We start from the raw sequence: 26,150 nt of genomic DNA on the forward strand, positions 1-26,150 counted from the left end.
GAAAGGGCCATCAAGGGCAGAACAGCGAGAAACCTGTATCACCCTCCAAGCTAGTCCAGCTAGGTCTGAGTAAAGTAGAAGCAAAGGCAGTCCTAAAAAACTGCTTTATTATTTACTGAACCCTACAGTACAGGAGGAAAAGGAGCTGAATCATGACTATCATGACTTCCTAAATAACAATATAGGCTTTGAGCTACCCTTAGGGAAATGTAACATTAAACAATTTCTTCAACATATTTGATTGCAAAGTGCCAAATCTAGCCAAGCAGCAGAGAACATCGTTTGAACTATCAATGGAGACCTTAAACTATGTGTCCGTGTGCACACAGGAGGAACTGTTACTCTGAGACCAGCTACTCAAGTGCCCTAGAACAAGTGCTGGATTGACAGGACTTGAAGACACCACCCATATAGACACACATAAATCTGAGGTTTCCCATCCCATCTCAAAAAATGAGTCAAGACTGGTGCTATTTGATTGTTGATAACAAATGCACCTGCTATTGCAGAACTAGTGCATTGACACAAGTTGGACAGCTAAGGCTGCAAGACCTGAAGGGAAGGAGAAGACTGACAGCTCTAGTTTAAGCCAGTACTGTTCCAGCAGTAAGACACTTTCATGATATTCTCACTCTGCTATGCCAAACCTGATCACAGGATTTGGAAGTGGTAGTGTGAGTTTGGCCCCTGAACCGCATGACATAGTTGGGTGTTGCTTGTTGTTGGTATAGAAGTTCTTGCCTGATCAGGCCAGACAGGACATTCAAATATCAGTGCAATTAGTAAGCACTTAATGTTAACAATTGCCTCTACTAGATTTAGAGCGGACTCTGCAATGAATAGCCAGGAATTTAGTTGGTATGGTTTATTTTTAGATTCTTTGAGTCCATGACCAACATTTCAAAATCAGCTGTAAGAATTGATGCACTTTAATAATACAGAGATATTTCTTCCCCTTGTACAGCTCTCAGAAATGCAGGTAAGAGATGAACTGATGCTAAACTTGTAAAAGATCATTATTTCTCAAAAGCTGTAGCCTAGTTCAAAAGGAAAATTCTGCAATCACCTTTTCATCTTTCCCCACTTTCAACAAACAGGCAATAGGTGTACCCCAGACCTTCCCTCTCAACTAACACAAAAGCCTCTAATAGCCTTGTCAGAACAGCAGGCTATTTCCTCTTCTTACACTTGTGCATCTTGATTACCTTTGTTCCAGAGAGTTTTGGATGTAGTACTGCAAGAGAAGAGATCTGGTATTTCTGGTCCTGTCAAAACTCCTAAGAACTAGAAACCTCAGAACAAAAATCTGTTACCTGAAAACATATAGTTTGTACCTGCTGCTTTTCTTCCTGGATAATTGAACGGAAGAAAAACAAAAACATTTCATGGTGATCAAACAATTTAAGTGCCCCTGGGCCTTTAAAAGCTACTTTAGATATTAGGTGTGCTTCCAATTTTGGTAGCAGTAACATCTTATTCTGTAAACTATGGCTGGCAATTACATTCTTATCTCTCACAGATGATCTCAGTTTTTATTTTAAATTCCCATGATTATATCAGTTCAACCAGTCACCACCCCTTATTAGGGCACCTTCCTATTTTTTACTACTGTAAGGTCTCATCTCTTCCCAAATGAATGAATGATGAAATTATATTAAATTCTCACCTTCTTTTGTCAGAAAAAGAGAGGCTTAATACACTACTAAAATAAGAAGGATTTTTTTTCTTCATTTGCTTTTATTTGCCTCTCATGAATCCTTAAAAATGGTCTCTTGGTGGAAGTTGTTGACTTGCAGTGTTACCATGTCACACCTAGCTGTAAAACTGTATGAAACCAGAAGCCACAACCTACCAGAGCCCTGTGAGTCTACTGATTGCAGTTTATGCTGCTCTGTGATCTGCACACCAAATTCAACTCTTCAGACTGGATTCTGGAACAGGAGAAGGACTGGGCTGCTCTAACCTGCAAAAACCGAAGAGCAACTTCTTAGCAAGGCACCAAATTCAGAAGAGCTCTATTAGAAAGCATGCTATATCTGAGCCACAAAAAGGTTGAAAAGTCTTGCATATCTCTCATAAACACAGTAGCCCTTATTATCTAACCTTTATTTCTCAGCCTGCTGGATTTGCTTATGGGTGTTAAGCTTGCATCAAAATAACCAGTGTACTTGAGTGAGGTCACCTGTTCCATTCTTGATCACACTGAAGAATGGAAACAAAACCTCAGAACATCTATCCATAGAACATCATAGCTTGTCTCCTTCATGAGCTTTAAAATTCACCTATATTAATTCTCTACTTTTCAATTCTTTAGTCATGTAAAGAGAGACCATTACACTGTAATGAGTCTGTACACTGTATGTTTATTGGGAAGGAACAACATGGCTATCAGTGGAGATTCACATCCATACAATTGATTGCAGTGATTTAGACTTTGCTGCTTGAAATGGAGAATGAGTTTAGCAATCTGCCATCTGTATTCCGCTTTAACACTGTCTTCCAGATGGTTCTTGATTTACTACTGAGTTGAAGCATACGAGACTTGCTATGACTTCAATAGAAAGAGATTTGATACTAGCCAGTACTTGAAACCCTTCACAATGGAACTTAACTCACTTGTTATCAGTCTTGAGGCACTTTAAACAGATGGACAACAGAGTCTAATGAAGTATTTTTTTATTTTTTTTTCTGGAGAATACTGTTAGTAAGGTCAGAGAAGAAAGGGACTGGGGCAAAAACAAGGTGAACATAAAAAAGAGTAATTCCTGATAATTTACTGTAAAATTCAGCTGAGCATTTTCATTTGCTCATACTTGTGCTCATGGACATTGAGCTTTTGCATTTGATTTGCAAAAATGTTCACAGAACACAAAATAAAGATGGATACTTTTATGTAATTATTTGTATTTGAAGCGGGCCCTGTACTGTGAAAGGCTCACAGGATCATCAGAATTTATTGATACCTTTGTAGAAATTGCCATACCAGATTCAAAGTGTGTGTATGCTTCTAATTCTACTCCAGTACCCTCCCTGCAAAACTAACATAATTATTAGAACAGAAGGTTCAGACAAAAATGAAGAAAAAAGTTCAGAATGGAGAGAGAAATACATTTCTGTGCAACAAATTCTTTCAGATTTAGTCTCATCTGTGTTGTGCCACCAAGCTTCTAGTCCTTTACATCTTTTTTTTCCAAATTCTTTTTCGGGTCTTTTTTATTCATAGATAAACATTTAATACTTGGCCAAAACCTACTAAGTGCCACATCAACATTATCTTTTTCCAAATGTTAATTATACACTTGATGAATATTTATGCTAATAAAATTTTAATTAGTATGCCTTTTAAATTTAATTTATTTAGTATTATGAAGCAAGTAAATAAGGTCTAGCTAACCAGGACAGCTATAATTACAATCCCTTCAAACCTTTGTAGACTCATTCTTGAGTTGGGCTTTTCTGTCCAAAAATGGCATCCTACTATTGAGCAGAAAATGAATCACATGACATCGTGAAGATTCACTTGCATCTCACAAATTCCATAGCTAATGCCGTTAGAAAAGAGCATGCATACACACAAAAAAAATATGGATGCACGATAGACCATCTGCTCTACACAATAGTGTGTAGATGAAAGCACAAGGCGTTTCTCCAGTTTTTTCTTGTAACAGTGATCATGTAAATTAAGATGTTGCAGTAAAGTCTGTGACATTAAGTCTAAAACAATAGCTCTATCACATGCCAAAGATAATCAAAACACAACCTTGTCCTAAGGAAAGGCACATCTCAGCACATTGTAAATAATGCTTTGCTATCCTTTCATGAGTTAGTTTGCAAAGAGTAAATTTCAGTTAATAGGAGTACGGTTCTCTCATATTTCCTTCTGCTCTATGCTGAAACAGACTGTCATAATATATACTGTTCATGCTGTACATTGGACCTTCTACTTTACATACGTTGCAAATTCTCTTTATAAAAGGGAACACAACTTCCATTAAACTTCAATGTCCATAACTGCAGTTTGTCACCTGAACCTGTTTTTAGCTGCTGCACCAGAACTGCACTGTAATATGTAGTAATCAGTCAAGAGGGCAGACCAGATGCATAGCATTAATATTATCTGTACTAGACATGGACTAAAACTGCTTAAGCTTTTAGCTACAGCTACTTAACATCACTCCCATCCTTACATACATCCATAGACCTGCTGTTATATGTAGCTTCAAAATCTTTTCCTTCCAGAGTTTTATGTCTTGTTCTTCTGACAGTGTGCATTCCTTAATCTCGTGAAAACAGGTTCTGTTTCTATTGCATATGCAAATTTTTAAATCCATATTTATAACCAACTCTGTAATCTGCACAGAGATCAGGTTTATAAGTTTATCCTGCCATTGCCACTGTATCTCCTGCATAGTACTAATATAACTGTCCATGTCTTGATATCATATAATATAGGTGGAAGGAACCTGTGAAGGGACCTCTTTTCCCCATTAAGAATCTTGACAGTATCTAATATCCTGGGCGAGATCCACAAAAGTATCTCAGTTCCTGTCACATATTTGGCTTTGGATACCAAAATTACTTTTTAACTTTCAAAGAGTAAGTAACAGATTTGCACACCTTTGTGATCTTTGCATTCTTTTTGCTACTTGGTGTTATTTCTGCTGCAGCCTAGATATGCCAATTGTTGCTAGCATCTTATACTTTGACTTTTGGGGGATTTGACCACTCAGTGTATAATCAAGTTACTTGTATGATTCCTCAGTCTCAGTTGTTCTGGACAAAAGCTTTATTCCAAAGCAAGCAATAGAACCTCATATTTGAGAACCTGCCTCAGTGTTTTCACAGTATTTTTGTTATCACCATAGGGATAACAGGTAGCAATTATAATGTGCTCTAAGCTATACTTGTCAGTAATGGACCATGAATTTCCTGATAGTAAGTGGACAGGTTTGTCTATGATGGGTTGATCTGACATTGTACATTTCAGATACACCATTTGAAAAGTTTAGAGAAGTGCATGACTTTGAAGTGGCTGAAAAAGTAGTATCTTCAAAGCAAGCAGTTTTCAGAATCAGATCTCTATCCCTATTTTCTTAGAGTCTAACTACTGAGAAACTCAGAATTTCCATGCAGAGGACAGATTTACAGCTGCATTTAACTCACAGTTATCTGCAATTTAGAATACATATGAGGCTCTTCCATAGAATGGTTTGGGTTGGAAGGGACCTTAAAACCCAGCTGCCATGGGCAGTTCCACCCCGCCCTGCCATGGGCAGGGACACCCTCCACTACACCGGGTTGCTCAAAGAACCATTCAGCCTGGCCTTGAACACTTCCAGTGATGGGACATACACAGCTTCTGTGGGCAACCTGTCCCAGTGCCTCACTGCCCTTATAGTAAAGAATTTCTTCCTTATATCTGATCTAAATCTACCCTCTTTTAGTTTAAAGCCCCTTGCCCTATCACTACATTCCCTGTAGAGTCGCTGTCCAGCATTTTTGTAGGCTCCCTTTAGGTACCAGAAGTCTGCTACAAGGTCTTCGTGGAGCCTTCTCTTCTCCAGGCTGAACAACCCCAACTTTCTCACCTGTCTTCAGAGGAGAGGTACTCCACCTCTGTGCTTATCTTTGTGGCCCTCTGGATTCATTCCAACAGTCCCATGTCCTTTTTGTGTTGGGGGCTCCAGAGCTAAATGCAGTAGTCTCAATATTTGCCTTCTCCATCTTCCTGGTTGAGTGGCCTGTAGCAGACCCCCACTATAATGTCACCTGTCTCTTCCCTCCCTTTAATCCTGACCCATAAGCTCTCTATCAGCTCCTCATCCATCCCCAAGCAGAGCTCCATGCACTCCAGCTGCTCATTGGCATAGAGTGTGATGCCCCCTCCTCATCTCCCCTGCCTGTCCTACCTAAAGAGCCTGTACGCTTCAATTCCAACACTCCAGTTATGGGAGACATCCCACCATGTCTCCATGATACCAATAAGATTATAGCCCTGCAGGTGTGTGCACACCTCTTATCTCCTCTTCTTTATTCCCCATGCTACATGCATTTGCATAGAGACATTTAAGTTGGGTCCTTGATGAAGCTGATTTACTGGCAGCAAATAAACAGAGCTTAATTTTAATCAAGGAGAAAATAGATTTATAGCTGCTGAGGAAATGGCTATTTCAGCCTGATTGTGAGAAACATCACAACATAAAGACGCCACTAAGAAAAAGAAAATCCACAAGGAAAGGCAAATATTCTTTACTGGTCTTTCAAAGCCTCACTTCTTGAAAACATTTACCTAAGACAGACATAACTAAGGTCCTTGTTTCCAAATAGTAATGTCTGTCTGCAGTTCAATGTTTGTCTTACCTGGTCTCTGAAGGAATCCTTTGGTCTCTGTCCACATTGCATTGCGTTCCTTGTATGCTTCACATCCTTCGCATAAAAAGGTTTTTTCATGAGTAGGGAAGCTAATGAAACCTTGTTTCCTGCAAGTAGGTACTCTTTATCCCCTCATCTGCCATCTTAGTTCTGAGCTCTGACTAGAATTTTTCCTAGATTTTTATTAATGATCAAACAGTATGGTTAGTCTGGAGACTACAGAGTACACATGTAACACAAACCAGTTAGCTTAATAAGTTGCTAGCAAGTAGAAACAATGACAACTAAAATCTGGCTGCTTCACCTTCAGTGGATCATTAAATTGTCAGTTCTTCTACCAAATTTCTGATTTAAAAAAAATGTGTAGGAATACATTCGAGTACAGAAATGCTGTCCAGATGTGCAGGGATGGAATCAGGAAAGCCAAGGCACTGACAGAACAAAACTTGCCGAGGGATGCAAAGAATAACAAGAATAACAAGTTCTACAGGTATATTGGCTGCAAAAGAAAGGCTAAAGAGAACATATCGCCTCTGCAGATGAAGATGGAGAACTGGTAACAACAGATGTGGAGAAGGCAGAGGCGCTTAACAAATTCTTTGCCTCGGTCTTAACTAGTGATCAGGCTTCCCATATCTCTCGAGTCTCTGAACCTCTAAGTGGGGGCTGGGGGAGCAAAGTCCCTCCCACTGTAAGCAAAGAGCAAGTTTGGGACCTCCTGACGCAACTTTACAAGTCTATGGGCCCTGAAGACATGCATCCCAGGGTCCTGAAGGAATTGGCTGATGTAGTCGTCAAGCCACTCTCCATCATATTTGAAAAATCATGTCTGTCAGGTGAAGTCCCTGGTGACTGGAAAAAGGGAAACATCACTCCCAGTTTTAAAAAGGGTAGAAATGAAGACCTGGGGAACTACAGAGCAGTGAGCCTCAACTCTGTGCCTGGCAAGATCATGGAACGAATCCTCCTGGAGGCAATGTTAAGGCACATGCGGGACAAGGAGGTGATCAGGGACAGCCAGCATGGCTTCACCAACGGTAAATCGTGCCTGACCAATCTGGTGGCCTTCTATGATTGAGCAACTGCATCAGTTGACAAGAGGAGACCGACAGATGTCATCTACTTGGACTTCTGTAAGGCCTTTGACATGGTCCCACATGATATCCTAATCTCTAAATTGGGAAGATATGGATTTGAAGGGTGGACCATCTGGTGGATAAGGAATTAGCTCAATGGCTGCACCCAGAGCATAGTGATCAATGGTTCTATGTCCAGGTGGAGGTTGGTGACAGGTGATGTCCCTCAGGGGTCTTTCTTGGGACTGGTGTTTTTCAGTTTCTTCATCAATGACATAGACGATGGGACTGAGTGCACCCTCAGCAAGTTTACAGACGACACGAATCTGAGTGGTGCAGTTGATACCAAAGAAGGAAGAGATGCCATTCAAAGGGAGCTGGACAGGCTGGAGAAGTGGGCCCATGTGAACTTCATGAGGTTCAACAAGTCCAAGGTGCTGCACCTGGGTCGGAGCAATCCAAACAGAAGTATAGACTGGGAGAAGCACTCATTGAGAGCAGCCCTGGGGAGAAAGACTTGGGGGGTTCTGGTGGACAAAAGGCTCAATGTGAGCCAGCAGTGCATCCTTGCAGCCCAGAAGACCAACTGCATCCTGGGCTGCATCAAAAGAGGTGTGACCAGCAGGTCGAGGGAGGTGATTGTCGCCCTCTGCTCTGCCCTTGTGACTCCCCACTTGGAGTGCTGCATCCAGATTTGGGGCCCCCAGCACAAGAAACATGTGGACCTGTTCGAGCGAGTCCAGAGGAGGTCTACAAAGATGATCAGAGGACTGGAGCACCTCTCCTATGAAGAAAGGCTGAGAGCTGGGGATGTTCAGTCTGAAGAAGAAAGGGCTCCAGGGAGACCTCATTGCAGCCTTTCAGTATTTAAAGGGGCCTTATAAAAAAGATGGAGCAGGACTCTTTATTCGGGTAGATAATGATAGGACAAGGGGAATGGTCTTAAACTAAAAGAGGATAGATTTAGTCCAGACGTGAGGAGGAAATTCTTCACTGTAAGGGTGGTGAAGCACTGGAACAGCTTGCTAAGAGAAGGTGTTAGTCGGTCAAGAGACGTGATTGTCCCACTCTACTGTGTGCTGGTGCAGCCTCACCTCAAGTACTGTGTGCAGCTCTGGGCACCACAGTACAAAAAGGATGTGAAACTATTGGAGTGTCCAGAGAAGGGCTACAAAGATGGTGAAGGGCCTAGAGGGTAAGATATATGAGGAGAGGCTGAGGTCACTTGGCCTGTTCAGCCTGGAAAAGAGGAGGCTGAGAGGAGACCTCATCGCGGTCTACAGCTTTCTCACAACAAGGAGTGAAGGGGCAGGCATCAATCTATTCTCTTTAGTGACCAGTGATAGGACCTGAGGGAATGGTGTCAAGCTGCGACAGGGGAGGTTCAGGCTGGATATCAGGAAGAGTTTCTTCACTGAGAGGGTTGTCATGCACTGGAACAGGATCCTCAGGGACGTAGTCATGGCACCAAGCTTGTTGGAGTTTAAGAAGAGTTTTGACTGTGCTCTTAGTCATATGCCCTGAATTTTTGGGCAGACCTGTGTGGTGCCAGGAGTTGGACTCGATGATCCTTATGGGTCCTTTCCAGCTCAGGATATTCTATGATTCTGTGATTCTGAGTTGTGGATGCCCCATCCCTGGAGGTGTTCAAGGGCAGGCTGGATGGGGCTTTGGCCAACCTGATGTAGTGGGAGGCATCCCTGCCTATGGCAGGGGGGTTGGAGTTAGATGATCTTTAAGGTCCCTTCCAACCCAAGCCATTCTATGATTCTATGAATGCAAAGGTGTTTGATATTTCCACTGTTCTTTCAATTTAAACTGCTGAAAAGGCAGTTCTTTCAAATGAAACTGCTCAAAAAGCAGACGAGTTCAAAAGTTGTCACTGGGGTACGCAGACAAGATATTGTAACAGCTTCATTTCCTTAGAAAATCAGGTTAAAACTGCCCTTCCACAGATAATGAACCAAATTTTTTGCTCAATCCAAAGATCACCCAAGATACGCTCCCACTAACCTGGGAAAAGATTTATTCCACAAGAATACAAGCCAAAGGAGTCAAGAGAGGTTTTAACCAGTGCCATTGTGTAACGATTTTCAAGAAGACATTGTAGAAGTAAGCCTCAGTTTTGGGAGGAGGATACCAAACACCTCTTAATGTACCTACGCTCTTATATCTGCAGCAGGAAGAAGTTGTATTGTTGGAACTGCTAAGGTGGTTGCATATCAGGTGATAATCTCTTGCATGTTAAAGGAGTAGATTATTACATTCAGACTGATGAAAATGGAGCTAGGCATATTTTATTCTAGTAGTTCTGACATAGAAAGCTATCTGGCCCAGCAAATAATTATACTTTCAGATATCGTGAAACTATTTGTTTAAAAATAAAAGAGAATGCCGAAAGTTATTCATATTAAGCTGTAACACCATTCTTAATGAGTGTTGTTTCTTAATGAAAGGATAGACATTAATGAAAGGGTAGACAGAAGATATTGTTAACCTCTTCAATGCCATTAGAATGCCATAAAAGATTAAGAATTTGACAAGCAGAAAACACTGTGGCTTGAACAACAGTTTTATAAGTATTTGAATTTTAACTGCCAGACCTGCGTCTCCCAAGCAATGTCAAGAAACTGGCATTGAAATGCAGGTTTATTTTTACTCCATACACCTCAGCTTTCGTCACAAACCTCCTAAAAAGAAGCAGTGCGTATTTCCCTTTCTCAGCCCCATCTTACCTTTCTGTAGGTAGACCAATATACCTAAAAGACTCAGATTTTCAAAACAGGTTGACTACCAAGGTAGTCTTGAATACCCAGTTCTCTTTTGTGTTATGGGAATTGTACATCTAGGTAGCCTCCTCAGCCCATGTTGACCTAGGTACCTAAGTTTTCAAGAAAAAAGAATTTCAACACTTCCCATTGATGAAAATGGACAACTCCACATATCTAAATTTTAGATTTTAATTTTAGATTTTTAATTTTTAGATTTCAATATTATTTTTTTTGATTTTTGATTTTTTTTTTTAATTTTACTGATGTCAAGGTATACAAATATGAGATTTTGAGAAATGAATGACAGTTATGAATCTTGCCCTCTGTAAGAACACAAAGCTTTTAAAAAAGTGGTCCCGTACTAATATCTTTAATGCAGCTGTAGTCTGCCAACTTTGTCCACAAATAAAAAAATAAAAAAAAAGGGAATTAAACTTTCTTTAATTTTAAAATACAGGAAAATACTTAGCTAATTTCCTCTGACTTAAGTGTTGAAATGATGTAGAGTACCAGGATCTAAGTCCCATAGTAATGGTAGAAAAAGATTCCTTCTGAGATCCTTCAGATCCTCCAACTGCAACAAATGGGAGATGGAAAACTACAGGGATGCGTGTTTATCACAGTGGTGAATGCATTCTGAAGCAGCTGCTTGCATTCTTTCAAACTGTATTGGCAACGGCATTGGCCAGTGTTCTGGAACTCTGTGCAGCTGGCTGGAATCCACATTTTTAATAAAAATGATTTACCCAGATCTAATTTATTAGATCACTTAATTGATGTGAGGTTCACATCTTGCCCAGATGCTTTCCCTTTCCAGGAGTTATTCAAAAGATATGTTTTTAACAGGTAGGGTATGTGTGCGCTAGGCTTGTAAATCGTATCATGGATTTTTTTCAGTTCTGGAAGGGATACAGGAAGGTATCAGTGATCACCCACATACACACAAACATCACTCAATAAACACAGATAACAACATCCTTCTTCTCCTTTCCAGCTGATCAGGTTCATGCAGAAACTAGTTAGAAATAAGATTTAAATAGTCTGCAGTTTGGGTGCAGGGCTTAGTCAGATGAGCTCTCTGACCAATACCTTGTTTGCATAAAACTAGCCCTTTTACTACACGTAATTTTGATTTTACCATGCTTGTTCTTCCCCCATCCACCTTGGCCCCACCCTTTCTCTACCCTTCATCTCTCAAAAAAAAAAAAACAACTTTATATTTCTGATACCGTTACATGAGTAACTTTGACTTTACATGGTATTATTGATGCAGTTACGTAGATGCTGCTGGCCTTGCAATTTCTACTCACAAAAAAGATCCTTGTTATCCCCCTCCAATTATCTGTGAATTTAGCCATCACATAACCATATAACTCCTCCTTAATCACCTGTGAAGTCCAGACATCACTCATTGTGATATCTGTAAATATTAGCTTCTCACTTTCTTATTTGTTATATTTAGACTGTCTCTTGTCATGTCCAATAGCTACTCACAGTCTGTTTGGTTAGCTAAACCTCAGACCAGGTCCTAATCATCTCTCTGAATGCCTTAAAAAACAATTATTTGTTGATTAATGCTCACAGAAGATAGGTATGACTAACATGCTACAAGGCTTTACTTTTAGAAAGCTTCATCTGGCCAGCTGGTCATCAAACAGATGTGGGAATTGTAAGCCTCCAGTATTTCTTGATATTAATTGATCCTCTGTCTTGCTGGATTGCTGTTTTCTGACTCTTCACCAGGGTTTTATACCTCCTGTCAGTATTTTTCTCAAATCCATCAGAAACCTAGCACTGTCTTAATAGCAATGATGCTTTATTCATCTTTTTTTTTTTTCATCTTTTTGTTTGTTTGTTTGTTTTTCCTTTTCCTTTTGAATTTAGCTTGTTCACAGCACCCCCATAAAAGCTCGTTGGTAAAGATAAGCCAAGGTCATAATGCATTTGTTCGTCATGAAACTGGACTCTGCTTCATGAAGCCTCCTCTGGTGGGCTACACAGATTTTTGGAAACACAGATGACGGCTTTGTACTGGAACAGATAGGAATCAAAAGCCAGTAGGAAGGGGCATACAGAGCACAAGTGTATTGTGCATATTCCTACTATGCTGTGAGAGCACAAAACCAGTTTAGAAGTGACTAAAGTGCTGATACAGAAATTTTGAATACAAGAATTGGCAAAGCTACAGGACATTTTAGCTACAGAACATTGTTTTGTCTCATGTCAGACTCTTCCTAACAGTCTTTGGACAAAATTCGTAGCTTGTGTAATTTCAGTGATGGTAGTATCTTCCTTTAGGGATGTAAACTACTCTTGCAAATTTCTCTTACTGGAAAATTGCCAACAAGAGTGAATAAGTAATTCTGCTGAAAGATTGCTTCTTACACTCAGCCAAATTCATCCCTCTTTTAAGTTCACAAATGTAACTCCTTGACTTAGTAATCTTTCTTCTGATGCAACTTTGTGTATAGTTAAGTTCACAAGTAGTGCTCACCCATGTGAACCTTTTGAGAGGATGATCAGCTGGTAGGAGAAAGTGGAAGAAATGAATCTTCTCCAACTTGTCAGGTACCCTGTATTGACTCATCTTTGTGTATCACACATGATGCAAATACTATCACAACAGAGCACCAGCTCAACATGAGCTGGCAACGTGTGCTTGCAGCCCAGAAAGCCAACTGTATCCTGGGCTGCACCAAAAAAAGCATGGCCAGCAGGTCAAGGGAGGTGATTCTCCCTCTCTACTCTGCTCTCAGGAAACCCTACCTGGAGTACTGCGTTCAGCTCTGGGGCTCCCGGCACAAGAAGTACATGGACGTATAAGAACAAATCCAGAGGAGGGCCACAAAGATGACCAAAAGGCTGGAACACTTCTCCTCTGAAGAAAGGCTGAGAGATCTGGGGATGTTCAGCCTGAAGTAGAGAGAGCACCAGGGAGACTTTATAGTGGCCTTTCAGTACTTAAAGGGGGGAGGGGGGGGCTACAGAAAAGCAAGAGAGGGACTATTTATCAGGGAGTGCAGTGATAGGAGAAGGAGTAATAACTTTAAACTAAAGGAAGGTGGGTTTAGATTAGATATAAGGAAGAAATTCTTTTACTGTGAGGGTGGTGAGGCACTGGAACAGGTTGCCCAGAGAAGTGGTGGATGCCACATCCCTGGAAGTGTTTAAGGCCAGGTTGGATGGGGCTTTGAGCAACCTGATTTAGTGGGAGGTGTCCTTGCCCACAGCTGGGGGTTTGGAACTAGATGATCTTTATGGTCCCTTCCTCCCCAAACCATACTATGAACCTATGACCAATAAAATAACATTTATGTCTCCACCAACTAGCACAAAAGAAATACAAACTTTCTTAGTGTTTTTTGTTTGGTTGGTTGGTTTGGTTTGTTTTTTTTGAGGATGTCTTTAACAAATTGGAGACATTTGAGAATATATATTACAAATTACAGTCTGATTGTAAGCCCTGGATCCAGTGACACGGAAGAACAATTACAAATGGGGCCCTGAGCAATGAGAAGCCTTTGAACAAAGTACAGTAGCCCTTGGGCCAGGCTGGACAGGACAAGGTGAAAAAAAAGTGCTTTACACCACAGCAGGGGAGCAAGGCCCCACCAAGAGCCTTTGGCAGCAAGCACCCCTTTGGAATTTTGGAGTCAGGGATACGGATAATCTGTGGCCTGCTGCACTCCAGCTGAAAAAGAGATACTAGCAGCATATGAAGGGTTTTGAGGTGCTTCAGAAGTAGTTGGTAGTGATGCACAGCTCCTCTTGGAACCTCGATTAACTGTGCTAAGCTGAATGTTCAAAGGCAGGATTCCCTCTACACATCATGCAAGCGCTGCTACATGAAGTAAGTGGGTCACACTGACAACACAACAGCATTGGATAGGAAACCCCAGCCAGACACAAATCTGGGAGGTGATCATGGATTGGCAGAGATTTCAGACTATCACCAGAGGAGGAGGTGATGTCTGATGAAGAGATCCCATTGCGTAATAAACTACCAGAGAATGACAAGCAATATCTCCTCTTCACTGATGGGTCCTGTAGTATTGTAGGAAAGCATCAGAGATGGAAAGCTGTTGTACGGAGCCCTAAACAAGAAGTCGCAGAAACTGCTGAAGGAGAAGGTGAATTAAGCCAGTTTGCAGAAGTGAAGGCCAGCCAGTTGGCTTTAGATACTGCTGAATGGGAAAAGTGGCCAGTGCTTTAACACTATGCTGACTCATGATGGTGGCAAGTGCCCTGTGGGGGTGGTTACAACAATGGAAGCAGAGCGATTGGCAGCACAGAGGCAAACCTATCCAGGCTGCCGCACTGGGGCAAGAGATTGCTGCCTGGGTAGAGAACCTGGTTGTAAAGGTACATCATGTAGATGCTCACATACCCAAGAGCTGTGTCACTGAGGAACATCAAAACAACTAGCAGGTGGATCAGGCTGCTAGAATTGAAGTGGCTTAGGTGGATCTAGACTAGCAACATAAGGGTGAATTATTTATATCTTGTTGGGCCCATGGCACCTCAGACCATCAAGGAGGAGATGCAACATATAGATGGGCTCATGATTGAGAAATGGACTTGACCGTGGACATCGCTGCATGGGTTATCCATGAGTGCAAAACATGTACCACGATCAAGCAAGCCAAGTGGTTAAAGCCTCTCTGGTATGGAGTACGTTGAGTGACATATAAATATGTCATACATATTTTATACATAAATATGTGTACCTGAAGACTTTATTGTTTCTGATAAAAATAACAGCTTTCGTCACATTCTTTGCTTTGCTACATTTAAGGTTTTTCCCAGATATTTGCTGTCAGAGGACACTGGCAGAAATTGTTTGCAGTACCTATAGCAAACCTATGACAGAGAGGTTTCCTGAGCCCCACTCACAAAATTATTCTTGTAGGTACCAACTTTGCCTTAGAGTTTCAGAATTACAGTGTTACACTGTGGTGGTTTTACTCAGGTGGGCATCCGCGCTCCACAACAACCTCTCTCTCACTCCCCTTCCTTAAAGGGAAATTGGGAGAAAATATGATGAAAAGGGCTTAAGGGTTGAGACAAGAACAGGGAGATCACTCAATATTTATTGTCATGGGCAAGACAGACTCAGCATAGGGAGATTTTATTACCTAATACTAACAAGCTAGAGAAGTGAGAAACAAAGAAAACAAACTAAAAACACCTTCCCCCATCCACTCTCCTCTACCTCCTCCCGCCTAGCAGTGCAGGGGAACAGGGAATGGGGGCTGTTCCTCCATGGTCACTCTCTTCCCCTGCTCCAGTGTGGGGTCCTAACCATTGGATACAGTTCTTCGTGAAATGATCCTGTGTGGGCTTCCCACAGGCAGAAGCTCTTCAAGAACTGCTCCAAATATACGGCATGGGCTGCAGGGGGACAGCCTGCTCCACCATGGCTCTCTCCACAGGCCACAGGGGAACTTCAGCTCTGGCGCCTGGAACACCTCCTCCTCCTCTTTCTTCACTGACCTTGGTGTCTGCAGGGCCATATTTCTTACTCCTCACTCTCCCAGCTGCTGTTGTGCAGCAGGTTTTTTCCCCTTTCTTAAATCTGCTCTCACTGAGGTGCAAACAGCATCGCTTATTGGCCCAGCTCTGGCCAGCGGCAGGTCCCTTTGGAGCCAGCTGAAGCTGGCCCTTATCTGACATGGGGCAGCTTCTGGATTCTTCTCACTGAAGCCGCCCCTGCAGCCCCCCGCTACAAAAACCTTGCCACATAAACCCAATACATACACACAGTTATTATTGCAGTATGTAATACAAATGCTAGAAAAATTACATCATTTTAATTTGCAAGGTCTTTTTTCTGTTAATATGTGTAAAGCAGAAATGATGCATCTGTTTTAAGGTCCCTGTGACACAGAGTGTAGCTGACTCTCCAGGTCACCACCTCTTCCCAGTTTTCTGTTACCTCTTCTGCACAAGACCATGATAAGCATAGCACAGGACTGACAGTATGTGATCTAATGGTATTGACAGTCCAACGTTGTCACACAACAACCATCAACACATTTTACCATGGGCTGCTTGGCTACAAAATAAGAAAGATGAGAAGCAGACCTAAAGCTTCTGCTTCTTTTGCTACATGGGATATGCAGTCTGTTGCAGAGAGGTGGATAGTTAAGAAGAGTAACTTTACAGGCTTTCTCAAGTTCTAATACTGTCTCAATGACATAATAAAAGATACCTTACCAGTCTTTGGCTGTTGAAGAATTTGGCTGTCTTGCAGACTATGAGGTAACACTGTCAATTCCTTTACTGCAAACAAAATAAATTAGAAAACTTTTCCTAGCCTGAATTGCTGAATTTAGTTTCATTCTGTACCTTTAGTCAGAGTAAGTCTTGTTCTGACAATCCTATCTAGACAATAGTCATGCAGCCAAGAACAGACTTGATATTGGGACTCAGACAGAAGATTCACCTTCAAGACTGGTCTCTTTTCCCGTAGAAAAATATTTCTTTTGTACAGCAAACCACATCTGAACTTGTGGTTTGACATCAACAGAAATGCTAATACCACTTTGGTTTCATTTAAAGAACTAATAATCATTTCTCAGAATCACAGAATGGTTGAGGTTGGAAGGGACCTCTGGAGGTCTTCTGGTCTGACACCCCCAGCTCTAGCAGGACCAAATCTAGATGGCTTCTGGATATCTCTAAAGAGAGACACTCCACAACCTCAGTGGGCAACCTGTGCCCAGCACCCCACGCAGTCAAAAAGTGTTTTCTAATGTTCAGGGGGAAACTGCTGTCTTTCAGTTTGTGTCTATTGCCTCTTGTGCTGTCACTGAGCACCACTGAAAAGAGCCTGACTCTGTCCATTTTGCACCTTCCCTTCAGGTACTTATCTACATGAAGATGCCCCTAAAGCCTTCTCTTCTTTAGGCTTTTCGGGCCCACCTCTCTCAACCTTTCATCAGAGGAGAGACGCTCCAGTGCTGTAATCATCTTTGTGGCCTTTGTTGGGTTCTCCTGAGTATGTATGTCCTTGTTTCTCCTGCACTGGGGTGCTTAGAAGTGGACACTAGTCCAGCTGTGGCCTCACCAGTGCTGAATAGAGGGGAAGGATTACCTCCCTTGACCTGCTGAAAATACTTTGCCTAATGCAGCCCAGAATACCAATGACCTTCTTTGCAGCAAGGGCACATTGCTGGTTCATATGCAACGTTGTGTCCACCAGGACCCCCGGTTCCTTTTCTGCCAGGCTGCTTTCCAGCCAGGCATCCCCCAGCACGCACTTGTGCCTGGGGTTGTTCCTCCCTAGGCACAGGACTTAGCACTTCTCCTAGTTGTGCTTCATTAAGTTCCTGTCAGCCCATTTCTCCAGCCTGTCAAGGTCCCTCTGCATGGCAGGGTGACCCTCTGGGGTATCCAACACTCCCACGTTTTGTGCCACCAGCAAACGGCCTGGGGGTGCACTCTGCCCTGTCATCCAGATGATTAATGAAGATGTTAAACAGGACTGGACCCGGTATTGACCCCTGGGGTACTCTACTAGTTACTGGTTCTCAGCTAGACTTCATGCCACTGACCACTACCCTCTGGGCCCAGTTTTCAAAGCAACTCACTGTCATCCCATCCAGCCCATTCATCAGCAGCAGGTACGCTTAGTGCTCAGTAGCTACCCCTACCTTTCCAGTAGATAATTTTTGTGCAATTGCCTGTGGAGTGTCTAGAAGCCTTCTCACCTAAGAGAGGAAGACAATGGAGAGTTCACTGGATGTTAAGTTTATGGTTTTTTTTCTTACAAAATGATGCAGGACGAGATTTGGGAGAAAAATATAAGACCTCATAGAGTTCATATTAAAATTATATTAAATTTCATATTAAATTAAAATTAAATTAAAATAAAATTTTTTCAGCATCTTCATCGACGACCTTGATGAGTGAATAGTGTTCACCCTCACCAAGTACGCCAATGATACAAAGCTGGGAGGAGTGGCCAACACACCAGAGGGCTGTGCTGCCATTCAGCAATACCTGGACAGGCTGGAGAGCTGGTCAGGAGGAAACCATATGAGGTTTAACAAAAGCAAGTGTAGAGTCCTGCACTTGGGAAGGAACAACCACATGTATCAGTACAGGCTGGGGGATGACCTGCTGGAGAGGAGCTCTGTGGAGAAGGACTGGGGGTCCTGGTGGACAACAGGTTGGCAATGAGCCAGCAGTGTGCCCTGGTGGCCAAGAAGGCCAATGGGAACCTGGGGTTCATTAAAAGAAGCGGGGCCAGCAGATCAAAGGAGGTGATCCTCCCTCTCTACTCTGCCCTGGTCAGGCCTCACCTGGAGTACTGTGTCCAGTTCTGGGCTCCCCGGTACAAAAAAGACAGGGATCTCCTGGAAAGAGTCCAGCGGAGGGCCACAAAGATGATACGGGGCCTGGAGCATCTCCCCTGTGAGGAAAGGCTGAGAGACCTGGGTCTGTTCAGCCTGGAGAAAAGAAGACTGAGAGGGGATCTTATCAATGTTTACAAATACCTTAAGTGTGGGAGACAAAGGGATTTGGCCAACCTCTTTTCAGTGGTCTGTGGGGACAGGACAAAGGGCAATGGCCACGAAATGGAGCACAGGAAGTTCTGCACAAACATGCGAAAGAACTTCTTCACAGTGAGGGTGACAGAGCACTGGAACAGGCTGCCCAGGGAGGTTGTGGAGTCTCCTTCTCTGGAAATACTCAAGACCCATCTGGATGCCTACCTGTGCAACCTGTTCTAGGGAACCTGCTTTGGCAGGGGGGTTGGACCCAATGATCTCTTGAGGTCCCTTCTAACCCCTACAATTTTGTGATTCTGTGAAAATGCAGTGCTGAATATCTACAGTTTAAATCCTTGTAATCTAGTGGAACAATATAGAAAGGACTGCAGGGCAAGTTAACTACAAAGATTTAATAATGTGTGCACCACTGGAGAAAAATGTTAGATTGTAAACCCAAGTATATAATTAAAACTATCAGGATTGAATTTAGAAGAGTTGAATCAATCAATACCTTGACAGAACTGGACAGGGCAAAAATACAAATACCAGTTGGGAACAATTATATTCTGGATGAGAGGTGAACTGGATGAGGCGATAGAGTCAAAAAAGTCAGAAATAGAAAATAAAGCACTTCTGGATCATTTGGGACAAAAGGCTTTACAGGTACATAAACTACTTGTATTCCTTCTCCCAGAGTGACCAAAGAAACTGTCAAAAGGTGACACATTTAAATCTTCAAATGATCTGGGGAAAAATGTATTTTTTTTTATATTGAAGTAAACTGAACTAGGCTAATTGATGCTATACATAGAGAGTACAAGGGAATGTTTTGCAGTGTCACAGTATAGAATATAGGGCAAAGTCTGTAAAAGTATTTAGGAGAGGCACATCTTGTCCCCACTGGGAAATTACTGAATTTGAAAATCAGAAGAAGGTAGAAGAGGAGTTGACATAGTTTAAGTGGTGTTGACTTTCTCAGTACCTGAAGTTGTTGACCCATAATTTGCAGGTCACTTAGCACACGTGACGCTGTAATATCTTCTTCAGTCTTTCTCAGTTTTCAGCATTTTTCTTTATGTTAAGGATGAAAGATGGAGATATACCCCTAGCCAGACCATGGTCTGTATCTCTTTCCACTTAAACTGGTTCTGAAACATTCTATATTCTGTCTTAGAGGCTACAGACGTAAAATCTGAGTCAAGGGATTATAAGAATTCTGGCTCTATTGAAATTTTGCTACTGAAGGTGAAATACCAAGGAAAAACAAAGCACAGTGGGCCAGGATGTGTTGGCACCACATGACTCCCCAGAACAGTAAATTAAATTAAGAGATAACTGTTGTGGTTTAACAACTGATGGGCAGCTAAATTCCAACACACTGCTCTCTCACTCCCCCTCCTCAGAAGGACATGGGGACAAAAAGTAATGCACAAAAGAAAAACCTGCAGGTTGAGAAAAGGAGCAGTTTAATGAAAGGGAAGAAAAAGAAAGGCCACGCAGAAGCAAAGGAAAAAAATTACTCTCTACTTCCCATCAGCAAGTTATGTTCAGCCATGCATTGGGAAGCAGGGCCTCGATAGTGGTTGCTCGGGAAGTAAAAAACTTTCACAAAAAGTGTCTCTATTTCCCCTTCTTTCCCCCTCAGTTTTTATTGCTGAGCATAATGTCATACAGTATGGAATATCCCCTTAGTCAGTTTAGGTCAGCTGTCCTTACTATGTCCCCTCATCACCTCTTGCCCACCCTGAGCCTACTGGAATTGGAGAGACAGCCTTGATGCTGTGCCACCATTCTTAAGCAATAGCCAAAACATTGGTACAATATCAGTTCTGTTCTAGCTACAAGTGAAAAGCGCAGTGGTATGTGGGCTTCTGTGGGGAAAGTTAATTCCATCCAATGCTGACCCAGTACAGTAACATATCCCACACAGCTTCTTACACTGCTTACTGAACGTGCTCACAGATTTTCAGATAGTGTAAGGGACTTTCAGATATTGTGAGCTTTCTCAGGCCTACCTCATCAATACAGCCAGATATATCACCTGACAATTAAGAATCTATTATGGATCATGTCTTTCATATTGGCAACACAGTGTTCAAAATCCTTTGATTGTCGGCCCTTATTTGCAGGAGAACTATTAAATTATTACAACTTGCCTTTTACAAAGCTGTGGCAGTTTGACAGAGAAATTTGTTACTAAAGCAGAAAACCTAGCTCTTAACTGCCATGTGTCAATGTTAATGCTAGTCAGTGCATGTTTGGAGTCACCCACTTAAGCCAACACCAGTGTTTTCAAATTACTTTGCACTGATGACAGTATCTGCAGAGGGACATCAAGGAAAAAGCCATTAAGGAAAATTTCTAAGACAGAGCAAATAAGTTAAAGAGACAGGAATAGTTAGCAGCTATTTTCCCAGATTTCACTTATGATAACCCGGGTGTCTTTGGTGTTACTACCTCTTAGCTCTTTACAATATTACTATGCTAGTCATAGAGAGAAAGGTTCTTTTTTTAATGATGCCTCTTAACAATACTCTGTATTCTCCTAGGTTTGCCCTGTCCCATCCCAGCCTCCACAGCCTACTGTTGTTCCGAAACCAGTTCAATCTGTCATACATGTCCCATTGCAACCAAGCTGCCCAGGCCGAGGCAAGATGGCAAAGCTCCTCAATCCAGAAGAGATGACATCCAGGGATTATTATTTTGATTCCTATGCTCACTTTGGAATTCATGAGGTAATATTTATTTTTATCTCAGTGATTATTGCAGAATAAAAAATAAATAAAAGTTTTCTGTGATGTATGAGTTATTTATCCCCCTCACACTTCCTAATGATTATATTCTGCCTTTCCTCAGAACACTGGATTATCTGATCAAGTACCAAAGATATCATCCACTTCTCCAGAGATCTGTGTTCAAAACCTCTGTCCCACTTAAATCCTTACATATATGAATTTGCCACAGCACTTATATTAGCTGCGTGTACACTGGTGATCTTCATCTGAGTACAGTTTAGTGCATTGGTGAGGACTGCAAACTAACCCAATCACACATGGAAACTACCTCATTGTTAAGTTAGTCTTTTGTTCTCTTGCATATTTGAGCACATGCTAACAGAAAAGTTACTCAACTGACAAAGGAAGCCAAGTAGTTTTTTGACTCCTGGCATGTTACTTGAATGTACAAGCTGCACTAATGGGAACGTATAGCTCAATATCATCCAGGAAATCCATTCCTGGAAAAAATTCACTATACACAGGGGACCATATTTACTAGAAAAAGTTGTTGGTGGACCCACTCTAAAGATGCTAATAACATCTTACATTTGCATGACCCAAGAGTATGGGATTTTAAAGACATGGCAGCAAAAAGGCCAACAATGTGAAATCAGTGGCACTTTTCACAAACCACATAATGAACTATTTCCACTAGTCTAGTAATTGTTTCTGGAGCTTTTATATAAACAGGTTTCTGTCTGCCAATTGCACCTTGTCAGTGTACCATTCAGATATTCAAAAATATGATATTCAGATATGGAAGAAGACAGAGGAACAGTTGTGTGGGAAGGAGACTAAAGAGAACTACTAAAAGATACATTGGAGACCTCAACTCAGATTGAGTTCCTGATGGAACGATACAGCTCTGTAGGTTTCATGGAGTGCAGGGAGTGCCTCTTGCTGAGGCTTGAGAGGTGGGAAATGGCCTCTTTGTCTGCAGGAGGTCTGCTCTGGTCTGCACTGATCTGCATCAACAAGTAAAGGAGCTGCTAAAGGAGGCTGGCAGACTTTGCAACATCAAGGATGGGAGAAAAAGACTGACTAGGTCTTCTCCAAGGTACAAGAGCCGGGTTCAGGCTCTTGTACCTTGGAGAAGACCTAGTCAGTCCCTAAATGTACTGAAGGGAGGAGAAATTTGAGTGGTTTTCATTGATATAGTTTGATTAATATATACACAGTTGAGAGCAAGTTGTCAATTGAATGAAATTCATGTACTGCTGCAATCAATGAAGTAAAAATCAGCTCCTAACAATGACACCTTAAAATAGTGAAATAGTGGTCTAGGTTATACATAAATATCTTCTCAAAATTGGTCCTATGAATGAGTGAACAAAAGAACAGAAGGAGATTGCCAAATAGAGCACATGATTTCCAAGCTCAGCTGTGGACTAACTACATCTCTTTCTGCAAGGCTGACAAGATTGCCTTTTTAAAATGCTTTAAGGAATTATTTCTCGTGTTCAAAGAGGAACCTCAGAAAGTCTATAGGCTGAGGCTCTAGGTTGTTCATGATTTAGGAGAAAGAAGGAAAGTTTGCATTTCTGCATGGCTTCTGTCTACGCCCAGAGCAGTGCTGTGGTCAGATTAAGTTTTGATTGCCATTTGTCTATTTGTAACAGTGAAGTAATATTTAGAGAAATAAAATTGTATGAAGGGCATCATGCTTATTCTTAACAATTCACTTCTAAGTAGCTTGCCTTTTACAGTTGCTTTGATGTGTGCATCCCAAAGTACTTGAAAAACTCTTCAGGTTGTTAATAATGCTTGAATTACAAGGAGGAAATAAATTCAACAGCAATGTTGAATACATATAAGCACTTCAAATAATACGACAATGTTTTGTTGTTTGGTGTTTTTTGTTTGTTTTTTTTTTTCACCACAGGAAATGTTAAAGGATGAAGTACGTACATTAACCTATAGAAACTCAATGTATCACAATAAACATGTTTTTAAAGATAAGATTGTCCTTGATGTTGGAAGTGGCACAGGAATCCTCTCCATGTTTGCTGCAAAGGCAGGAGCCAAGAAAGTATATGGGGTAAGAAGACTTCCCATCATGTTTTGGGTTTGTTTGCATATTTTGCCTGAGAAGAAAACAAGGAAAATAGATTTACATTGATTTACGTTTCTTACTTGTCTTGGTTTGAAATTCTTCCCTCCAAGCTTTTGTATGACTTGAGTTACAGTGCCTTCAGTGGAGGTCTGAAGTTTTCTATGATCTGCAGTAGGGCACCCTTTCCAAATCAAGACATACTGACTGCTTTTTGGTGGAAAAGGGGGTCTGGAGGAGAGGGGAGGGTCTTTGGTGTTCTGATACATATCCACATTTCCTCCTGGCTGTCTCCCAGATCCCTGGCCATATGGTCTTCCTCCCTCCTCTAATTCTAGAGTGAGTCAACTCACTGGTAGAGAATTCACCCAGTAAAAGAAAAGTAAATACTTTTCCATGAGTTTGTTGTTACTGTCATTGTTTGCTTTGGATTTCTTTACAGTTCAGGCTCTACCTCAGGCATTTATAAAGCTCAGTGGTACACGAGTGTCAGCTCATCCATGGACCGTTCAACACTGAAGCTAGAAACACAGGAAAACTTAGCATTCAAGGAATTCATTTAGGTGGGAAACTTCTCTGCGACAGCCTAAGAGTTTCAGCATTCTTGTCACATGAGCTACCTCACCATAAACCCTGTCACCTATCAGGCTGCAGAGTTGTATTTGTGCTGGAAAAACAGACATTTCAGAGATAAGGAAGCGGCAATCACATTCAAATTCAAAATTAACTCTATGATCCTTTTAGCAAAGAGTCCCAGTGGAAACTGTGATTGTTCTTATTAAAAAGCAAACATTTGACAGGAGTTATTACACAGAGCTGAGATGTTTCAGTTTCTTCTCTACAGTTAGTTTTTCAAATAGCATGTTAGGGGAACTGTTGACAAATGCAGAGTGTTGGTTTTCTGGCTACCGTGACACTGAAATCAGTCCTTTTCTCACTCTTTTCCTTCTTAAGGTTCAAATTCATCCATTGTCCTGCCTAGTTCTTCTTACCTGTTCTCATTCACTGTTGGAACTTAGTCAATGACACTCAGCCAACTGCTAGAATCATCTCAGGGTCTCCAGGAGGTGCAAAGTATAGAATCACTGACTCAGAAAGATTTAGTCTGGAAGACCTCTGGAAGCCTCTAATCCAAACTCATGCTCAAAGCAGTTAAGTTTAAAACTATATCAGGTTGCTCAAGTCCTTGTGCAGCTCAGTTTTGAGAACCTCCAATGATGGAGAGTAAATTCTCTCTAAGCACCAATTTCAATGCTACAATCAGCGGAAATTTCCCTTGGTGCAGGCCATGACTACAGTCTTTTGTCCTGTTACTGTGCAATTCTGAAAAGAGATTCACTTTTTTTTTCTCTGCAATCCCTTTCTGGATAGTTTAAGACAGCTATTGGATTTCCTCTTAGGCTTTGTCTTCTACAAACTAAACAGAACCAGTCCCCTCAGTTATTCTTTTCTTCATGCCTTCCCACACCCATCATGGGAAGACAGTAGCAACGAAGCTGGTGAAGGGTCTCAAAAACAAGTCTTAAGAGGAGCTTCTGGGAGAGCTGGGGTTGTTTAGCTTGAAGGCTCAGGGGAGACCTTGTTGTACTTTACAATTACCTTAAAGGAGCTTGTAGCAAGGTGGGGATCAGGCTCTTCTCCCAAGCACCAAGTGATAAGACGAGGGAAAATGGCTTCAAGTAGCAACAGGGGAGGTTTAGGCTGACTATTAGGAGAAAATTCTTTACTGAAAGGGTTGTGCAGCATTGGAACAGGCAGCCCACAGAATCACAAAATGTTAGGGATTGGAAGGGACCTTGAAATATCATCTAGTCCAACCCCCCTGCCAGAGCAGGAACACCTAAATCACATCACACAGGAACACGTCCATGCAGGTTTTGAAAGTCTCCAGAGAAGGAGACTCTACAACCCGCCCGGGCAATCTGTTCCCATGTTCTGTCACCCTCACCGTAAAAAAGTTTTTTCTCATATGAAGCAGAACCTCCTATGTTCCAGCTTGCTCCCAGTGTCCCTTGTCTTATCATTGGATGTCACCAAGAAAAGCCTGGCTCCATCCTCCTGACACTCACCCTTTACATATTTGTAAACATTACTGAGGTCACCCCTCAGTTTCCTCTTCTCCAAGCTAAAGAGACCCAGTTGCTCAGCCTTTCCTCGTAAGGGAGATGCTCCACTCCGTTAATCATCCTCATGGCTCTGCGCTGGACTCTCTCAAGCAGTTCCCCACCCTTCTTGATCTGAGGGGCCCAGAACTTGACAAAATTTTCCAGATGTGGTCTCACCAGGGCAGAGCAGAGGGGGAGGAGAACTCTCGACCTACTAACCACACTCCTTCTAATACATCCCAGGATGCCATTGGCCTTCTTGGCCACAAGGGCACAGTACTGGCTCATGCAGGACTCCCAGGTCCCTTTCCCCTTCAGTGCTCTCCAGCAGGGCAGTCCCCAGTTTATACTGGTACCTGGAGTTGTTCTTGCCCAGATGCAAGACTCTAGAATTGCCCTCATTATATTTCATTAAATATCTCCCCGCCCAACTCTCCAGCCTGTCTAGGTCTCACTGGATGGCAGCACAGCCTTCTGGCGTCAGCCACTCCTCCCAGTTTT

General features: G+C 42.0%; 1 protein-coding gene across 1 annotated transcript in view; it reads left to right on the plus strand.

Moving 5' to 3' along the window:
• The window catches only part of PRMT8 (protein arginine methyltransferase 8), an 83,225-nt gene that overhangs the window by 21,351 nt on the left and 35,724 nt on the right, over positions 1–26,150 (plus strand). Inside the window, exons 2-3 of the mRNA XM_040574253.1 lie at positions 21,267–21,452; positions 23,377–23,532. Coding sequence (XP_040430187.1) covers positions 21,267–21,452; positions 23,377–23,532 — 342 coding nt within the window. The remainder of the gene's footprint in view (positions 1–21,266; positions 21,453–23,376; positions 23,533–26,150) is intronic.

Source organism: Cygnus olor, chromosome 1 (assembly GCF_009769625.2).
Source record: "Cygnus olor isolate bCygOlo1 chromosome 1, bCygOlo1.pri.v2, whole genome shotgun sequence".
Classification (NCBI taxonomy): Eukaryota; Metazoa; Chordata; class Aves; order Anseriformes; family Anatidae; genus Cygnus; species Cygnus olor.